Source organism: Hermetia illucens, chromosome 5 (genome assembly GCF_905115235.1).
Source record: "Hermetia illucens chromosome 5, iHerIll2.2.curated.20191125, whole genome shotgun sequence".
Taxonomy (NCBI): Eukaryota; Metazoa; Arthropoda; class Insecta; order Diptera; family Stratiomyidae; genus Hermetia; species Hermetia illucens.
The window spans coordinates 72,260,070-72,269,011 of record NC_051853.1 but is presented as its reverse complement, the minus strand read 5'-3'; the positions used below and the strand labels follow the sequence as shown (position 1 = coordinate 72,269,011).

At 40.0% G+C, this 8,942-nt stretch overlaps 1 protein-coding gene across 1 annotated transcript; it reads left to right on the top strand.

Annotated features, from left to right (window-relative positions):
* Positions 1 to 50: 50 nt before the first annotated feature.
* Positions 51 to 6,846, top strand: LOC119656535 (protein SEC13 homolog). Its single transcript, XM_038062881.1, has 2 exons — positions 51 to 476; positions 6,095 to 6,846. The coding sequence occupies exons 1-2, from the start codon at positions 193 to 195 to the stop codon at positions 6,747 to 6,749; spliced, it is 939 nt and encodes a 312-aa protein (XP_037918809.1). The 5' UTR covers positions 51 to 192; the 3' UTR covers positions 6,750 to 6,846.
* The last annotated feature ends 2,096 nt before the right edge of the window (positions 6,847 to 8,942 follow it).

The window sequence follows — 8,942 nt, the reverse complement described above, 5'->3', positions numbered from 1 at the left end:
TAGAATACAAAAACTACTAGAATTATAGTAGTTTTTCTTGTTGGCACGATTGCAATCCTCCACGTATGTCAAAACGAATTGTCAACTTTTATCGGGGAGTGTTGGCCGGAATTTGTTGATTTTCCGTGTCTTTTAGATAATACTACTGTTTTTTCGTAGTTTTGCAACTATATCTTCTTAACATAATTCATAATGGTCACTTTACTGAATACTATCGACACGGGCCATGAGGATATGATCCACGGCGCCGAAGTGGACTACTACGGACTCCGGCTTGCGACATGTTCATCAGATAATTCGGTGAAAATTTTTGATATTAAAAACGGGAGTCAAACTTTGGTGGCGGATCTAAAGGGGCATGGTGGACCAGTATGGCAAGTGGCATGGGCTCATCCTAAATATGGGAACATTTTAGCCTCATGCTCGTATGACCGGAAAGTGATTATTTGGAAGGAGTCAGGAGATTGGGTGAAATTGTAAGTCTCTAATTATCAACACATTTGTATGGATAAATTAATCTACTTTAAGATATAGTATCATCCGTAAACACCCTTAAGGGGAAGGCCAAAATTTGAAAATTTGGTTGTAATGAGTTAGTTTTCACAATGTACATAACGTGCAAATCGTGCCTCATTGACAATAAAAGTAAATTAGGTTTACGTTTATGGAGAGTTACATGAAAGGGGGCAGTGAGATTATATACCATAGTAAGGCGGTATAATGTTCTACAAAGTTTTATACACATGTAGCTGAAAATACTATCTTGGAAGCACCAAATTAATGGTCTCGAAACAGCAAATTTGTATCTAAACCAAAACAGAAGAATATTGCCCTAAATGTTAGTTTTACGTGGGTACCTATCGTGGAGACTTAATCACACGGTCCTCTACGGACACGGATTGATTTTGTGACCACAATCAGAGCCCCACTGTGACAAGCAACAACGGTACCAGTCTATACCAAGTGCATGGCTTAACATTCATACTGGTGGATGCAAGACCTGCCTAAATCTCTACCGAACTAAGGAGTAGGGCACCCGTGTTGAAACGCACGCCGAGGCCCGAAGGTCTCTTCTCGCTTGAGCATAACCACAACCCCCATGAAACTCCCACAAGGGGTCCTACCGCAAATAACCGAGCTGTACTCACATACAACAGAAGTCCACCCAGAGTATGAGAGTCCAGGAGCTATCCCAGTTCCCATGGTACCAGTATACCCCCGGTGAGGTTTCGTGATCAAATTGCCACTTCAGATGAGTCCTCGTGCAGACTCGGGTCTGATCGCCCAGATTAGGCCTTTGGAGCATTCGCCAACTGCATCACGACCGGCAAACCAAAGTGAGTACAGCGTCTCAAGGTGCCACCACTATGGAGGTTCTCCTCGGCCACTTGGTTTTGGTTTGGCCGACAGGGTTGCATCCCCGTCTTCCTCACCGCCACCTCTGAGCACCACCCTAAATGTAGCAACGAAATTTAATTTTCAGGATTCAAAAGCTTTGATTTACTTTCGATTGAAATGAAAATTTTCTTACTCACTCTTCAAAAAGTTGGTCTGTACCGGCATCTTGAATCAACGAATGTATTAGCTTTCGTTAACAGTATCTGGTGATGTTCGTTAATTTTCAGCAAACTTTACGAGCAATTCTCCATTGCTCTACCCAATATAGATTTAAGGACAGGTACTCGTCGGCCATCTTAGGGTGGTGGATCCCATTTCATGGTATAACATCATCTTTAAATATGTGATCTTCTACTGTCACTCCAGCCTTCTGATCTTTGCGTCCAAAACTTGTAGAAATTTCAGGGACTGCAAAGAACATTTTTGGCGGGGAGATCATTATGCCCCCAAGCGAAGGTATTCTGCAGTTGCAAATTCTCACTTAGGCACAGAATGTTCAGTTTATATGGGCGGAATTCTTGCTCAAGTTAGAGGAAGGGAGTTTATTAGGGTCTTTGATATCGTTGTCAAGAAGCGTGGGGACATTTCGGAAAGCAATCAGAATCCTTTCTTGATAGTCAAGGGTCGTAGCTGTGAAATCAGTCACTATCCGAGCTGTATTAGATGTTTTGGTGACAAAATAATTTCAATATATTCAGGCTTCTGGCCCACAAATTTCCATCCCTTTTAGTCAGCTTTTATAACAGGTAGGGAAGACTAAGAGAGTATTTTTAAACCCAGTTCAATGAGCGTGTATATTACATCGGTTTTGTATATAATAATAGCGGCTTCCACACAACAATGCATTACGTATTTTGGGTTCACCAATGTCGGGCATTATCCTTGTTAGTGCTAACAGTACTGCTCCTTTAATGTTCTCGTAGCTGAGATGCTCTTTGAAGTTCAGCTGGTCTTAACAGCATGCCAAGGTACATTAAGGAAAATTTTGGCTCTATCAAGCACTTCTCAAAATTTTCCATCACCACCCAATTGCTAACTAGTACAGTCTCTATCTTATGCTCTGAAAAGCCTTGATAAACCTGATCGACGCTTCTCACCCCTAAAACCTCGAAATACGAATACTTGATAAGCAGCGGGATCATAAACGACGCTTCAAAGTAATACACTCAATAGAATTGAAACATATAAAAGAAAAACTTCAAGAAAACTTTCAACTTTGGCTAAAACTAACTATCGCCTTCATCAATGTTTTCTTTTCTGAAATTCAAGGTTCATTAGTCGTGAATTTACATGTTCTTCTTTAATCTGTATCTCGTTCAGAAGCGTGGTCGGCTTGTCTTAATCGATTGCGCCGTTCTGCTCGATGGAGTTGAGAGGCTCTCACCATGTAACTTATGAAGGCATGCTTGATGCTAAGATCAGTCTTAGCAGCAGTGTTGTCGTCAGTGCGAAGTACATGGCTATACCATCGAAGACGCCTCTCGAAATTTTTCACGATCGCTGCGACGCCAGATTTATTATCTAAACTGACGCACGAAGCAATTTCATAACATCCCATTGGCTGATAGCATTTGTTTGGCATTTATCTTGTTCAGCTCTTGGTAGATTGCTGCCACTGACTATTTTACTATGGTCAGTCATTAAAAAATTCTGTTTTATTAGGATTCAGACTCAGATCGTTTTGTATGAGGTGACCATTCCACTTTTGGACAAGTTGCTTGAGATCAGCTTTATTACGAGACCACATGTCTGGCTACTGCTGGCATTATATGCTGGTTGTTTTTTTTCTTAGCTAATGCGGTCTCTTTTCATGCTTATTATCCAGGCGTGTACTAATCATTTAGTGTATCCTTCATATATCAGATCACAGCCTGGCCAGACAGCTTGCATACCCCGCTCAGTAGTCGTTTCTATACTTGATGAACCTGTGTCTCTAGTAAAAAGTTTCTGCTGGTTGAAGGAATCTGGAATTCCCGGTTCCTAAGTCGATTCTTTATGTTTTATATTATCTGTAAATAAGTCAGTGTTTTTTGTACAATTTGGATTTTTTTCTCCATTTGGCTGAGTCTTTACCAACTCTTCGAAAAAATATAGAGCTTCAATCACTACAGTCTCGGAAACAATGCTTTCACAATGAAAGACAATAGGGTTTCATCATCTTTATCCTTCCAGCTCTATAAGTCTGCCGACGACTTCGACGCTGGCTCCTTGTCTTTAGGCATAGCCCGTTTACTTCTCTTAAACGCCATTTCGTTGTTTTTATTCACACAAACCCCTTCTCTGTGTTGTTATTTTTTCTCTATTTGATTTTCGAGTAGACTGTGCCTTAGTTTTATTATCACCACACTTAATCTTGTGCAGTGATAAACTTACAACAGCAGAACAAAAAAAATATGAACCTAAACGTCCATGACCAATGGGGAATTCGCTGACGTTTTTCTAATGGATTCATTCACAAACGAATGTCTAATGTAAACTAGTGTCCACTGAAATATTTTTTAGGTTTTGAAATAAATAGAGTCATTGGCGGATGTTATAATGATTGGAACTTTAATTTTATAATGTTGACCATAGTCAGGTATGCACAGATGCATTGTCTAGATAGGATAGGATTTTTGTTTGTGACAATTGTAGTTCAGTTAGAGTTAGAGCGGTGTAAACGATTCGATCCATGTGCATCCAAAAGCAAGTCGAAAATTAGAAGTTCCCCCGCTTCAGGTTGAAGTAAATTCACACAAAAGAACTCTGTCAGTAATTGATGGATATTTACCAACCTTTATAATAACATGGTTTAGAGCATAGACTATGCATATTACTACAAGTGTCCAGATGGCTCAGTGGTTAGACCGCTAGGCTGTCGTAAAGGAACGTCTCGTTTTAAATTTGTGTTGTCACTGAATGTCGAATATCAGTCAACTCAGCTGTGAATTGGTATCTGAAAGAAATCAAGGGGTCCTAATCACGGGCGAGCGCAATGCTGACCACGTTGCCTCCTATAATGTACTATAGTCTACCGCCACGGTCTTGCATGAAGTGTTCATACCCTATCATGCGTCCTCTTTAACCTGGCCCTCGAGAAAGTGATCCGTGATGCTGAGGTAAATGCAAGAGATACGATCCTCTTTAAGTTCACCCAACTACTGGCCTATGCTGACAATATCGACATCATGGGAAAAACCACCCGAGACGTACAAACTGCCTTCATCCAGATCGAGCAGACGGCGCGAGATCTTGGCCTGCACATGAATGAAGGCAAGACAAAGTATATGGTGGCAACGTCAGCACCAAAAACCAACCAACCAATAACATCAAACCGCACTGGTCAAACGGGAAGAATAACGATAGGAGACTATAACTTTGAGACCGTTGATAATTTCTCCTATCTAGGGTCGAAAATCACAACCGATGACAGCCACGATGATGAAATCCGCGCACGGTTGTTGTCAGCCAACAGAGCATATTTCAGCTTACAAAAATTTTTCCACTCGAAACGTCTCACCACAGGGTCAAAGCTCTTACTGTACAAGTCAATGATCTTGCCAGTCCTCATGTATTCCTCGGAGACTTGAAGAAGAAGAATCCTCCGAAGAATTTTTGGCCCCTACATGAGGATGGACGATTGCGTAGCCTAGATAACGACGAAATCTGTGAGCGATACCATGACCGTCCGGTTGTGGATAAAATCCGGCTCAATAGGTTACGGTGAGCGGGTCACTTAATCCGTATGGATGAGGATGATCCCACCCGGAAAGTCTATAAGGCAAAATCTACGGTAGAAAAAGAAGACGAGGCAGACCTTGCCTAAGATGAAGCGATGGCATAGGTCAGGACGCCAGACAGCTTTTAGGGATATCACAAAACCGGCATGTCTGGAGTTGCTTATTAAGGCATGCCTAGACCGGATACTGGTTGTTGCGCCGTTGATGATGATGATGATTCTATTACTGCCAAAAGTTTATGATTCTAGGATGAATTTATTTGAGCAGATATTGTTATTGAGGATATGATGTGTGATACGTGATTTTTTTCCAGATTTCTGGTTTGGCTGATTGCTGAAAATGGCCCTTCAAATAAATGACTGCTTTCAAAACCCCGTACTCTCCCCTCTTTAAGACTGATGGCAAAAGTACACAAAATATTAATTGACCCCTTGTATTTGATTATACCCTCGTAAAAATAATGTACTTGCGATATGCTTGTGGCCTCATCTTCGTCGATCACTAAAAACCATATCGTGGAATCATTTTGAGAGTAGTTGATTCCAATGGACCTCGGGAATTATGTTCACATTTTGAGGATGTGCAATTAACTTACTTATAATTGTTTAATTACTTCTTCCACTTTCCTAGATACATCCATAACCTGAATTTAACTAAAACTTTAATAGCAAATTATGTTACTAAAAATAGACCACCTTCGATACTACGAGCGCTAATTCTTGGATTTTATGAGGACCTGATGTCGACTAAATCTTCCCACTTTTCGAACAATCTATTTCCGTCTGTTGTCTCATTGCCTTTCCGATATTTTCACGTCCACTCGTTGGAGGCGGCTCACCCGTTAGAACCCTTGAAGATTTCATATAACTTTTCTTTGGCAATTGTCTACACTTGAGAAATGGGCTCGACATTTTCGCTTTTAAACAACGTTCAATATATCATTAATACTCAATAAAAAATTGAATTTTCTTTTATAGGTACGAATACGGTAATCATGACTCGTCCGTAAACTCTGTGGCTTGGGCACCAGCCGATTATGGATTAATATTAGCATGTGGTAGCTCCGATGGTTCTATTTCTATTTTAACATGTAACGTTGAATTCGGCACGTGGGATTCCAAAAAAATTTCAAACGCCCATACAATTGGCTGTAATGCTGTTAGTTGGTGTCCATCAACTGTTCCAGAGCCTGGATTTGACCAAAAAACAATTCGTTCCGGCAACATTAAACGCATCGCTTCTGGCGGTTGTGATAATTGCGTGAAAATTTGGAAAGAAGATCAAGATCGTTGGGTTGAGGAGTCACGTCTCGAAGCTCATTCTGATTGGGTGCGTGATGTGGCTTGGGCACCTAGCATTGGATTACCACGGTCGCAAATCGCCTCATGCTCACAAGATCGCCGTGTTATTATTTGGAATAGTGAAGATTTGACAACATGGACTCCACTTATTCTGCATACGTTCGATGACGTCGTGTGGAATGTGAGCTGGTCGTTGACAGGAAACATTTTGGCAGTATCGGGAGGTGATAATAAGGTGAGCTTATGGAAAGAGAATAATGAAAACCAATGGACGTGTATAAGCGACGATTCGAATGCATCGAGCGGAGCGTCTGAACAGAGAGCACTCTAAGTGGTGGGGAAGGAGAAATTATTTTGCATTTTCCTATTTGTTATAAATCAAATTGAAATTTAATAGAAAGTCGAATAAAAAGTTCATATAAAACAAATGTTTGTCGTTATTTTTTTTTGTAATTTCTTATGCAGTTATGATTGTTCAACTTTCTCTGTCGACTTTTCTTTGGGAAGATTTTTAAAGATACTCAATTAGACTGTTAACTTTTATTATTGAGTGAATTGGTGGAAAGAATTTTTAGGTGTTCGTGGAGGTTAAAAGAAGAAGGGCATGTATTTAGTTTGATAACTATAATACATTGATCGGTGTTATGATTAAAATGTGAATGGATCGAATAGTAACTTCCTACTCCAAAAACAAGGTTATCCTAAGAATAAACGCTGTAGTTTATACAACCCTCACAGATATTGATAACCGTTTGATTATAGTTCCCTACGTTGATATTTTCTTATTTTTGCTTCTTACTCAGCTACGTTTTAATAAAAAGTGGTGAGTAGTCGACGAGAATGGACTATGCGAATTGGCAAGAGTAAACACGTCCAGAAGCTGTAAAGTAACAACCGGAAAGTACAAAGTGGCAGAGAAAAACGACGCTACCATGCAAATATGTATTGCTACATCTCCGATTGTCGTAAATGCTTCAAGAAATGACGTGGTGGGCATGTAGATCGTAAATGGAAGAGAAAGCGAATTTAGAATAGAGTCCATTAGGCCAGACTATTACCGGACAGGAGGACACCTCGGACTATAGCACAGATTACAAGGCCGGCAGCTTTCTGCATATCGGCTAGTTCGGTTCTTAGATCGAGCCTATTCAGCGCGTTATGTAAATTTCCTGTCATTGAAATACCGACTTGGACTCCCTGGATTTTTGTAGTCTCTATGTACTGTTTGTTAGTTATTGAGGAGCCAATTACATCGGCTAGAGGACTATTTCTCATAAAAAAAACTCGGGAAGAGAATGCATTTGATTGTAGGACAAAGTTTTGTAAATCAAGCATTTTTCTTCCTCCCTGATAGGGTAGGATAGTAATCCCCAATTTTTTGGTAGTTCTATTGTACACGTTGTTTGCAAGAACTACCCTTACCTCAATCCACTCCACTTTATGATGTATAGAAGGACGTGAATGGCGAATGTGTTGACTGCATTGATTTTTTTCCTGAGCAGCTTTCGGGATAAGATCCAGGTAGTCCAAATTTCCCTAAAATGGGGATTCATATTCTAAGCGATAAAATTGTTTTAACAGAAAACGGAACAAAAGCCAACATAGCAGTATGAATAAAGGTATAGCTCCTCTAAAAAAAGAAACAGAAGCAAGTAAATGGAACTAATTAGAGGTTTCGACAAAGGAGAGAGAGCCGCGCAAATTGTTTTTCCTTAAGATTGAAGGGTCAGAACGATAAAAAGGAATGGAGAATTTTTTCACCAGGAAGTAGTACCGTAATTGCAAAACACCGACCTCGTGTATTGGAGAAGATGGAAAAATTGGTATATATTTGGATTCTAAACTTGAACCAGAGAAGTAGCAATTTTAAGTTCAATCTTCCAAGAAAAAGCGATAGCCTTTCAGTATTATCAGAAATAAAAATTAAATCTCGGAATTTAATGCAAGTCGCGGATGGTTCGACAAGATTAAATCAAGATTCGGTCTGCATAATTTAAAAATCAGTAGAGAAGCAGCCAGGGCTAATTACAAAGAGGCAAACAAATTTCCTTCGGACTTAAAAGTGTTATTTATGAAGGGGTTACAGACCAAAAAAAGTTTTTAATGTCGGCGACACAGGACTTTACTGGAAACAGTAACCATCACGTACATTTCTATCAAAAAGGGCAGAACACCAGGCTCCAAAGTCTCCAAAGACAGACGTTTTCAAACTGAAGCCTCTACTGGGGTACCATTCGGAAAATCCAAGGACTTTAAAAAATATTTCGAAAATCAAACTGCAGTTAGTTGGTAATAGAAAAGCTTGGGTAATTTCCACGTTATTTATGGAATGATTCAGAACTGGAATTTGTGGAATATTGTAGGAAGAACCACTTATCGCACAAGGTTTTGCTATTAGCCGATAATCCTCGTGCGCATCTTGCAACTCTCGACCAAACCCATGAAAATGCTAAAGTGGTCTTCCTACCACCAACTGCAATTTCCTTGTTGCAGCCAATGGACCAAGGTGCAATTAGTAGCTTCA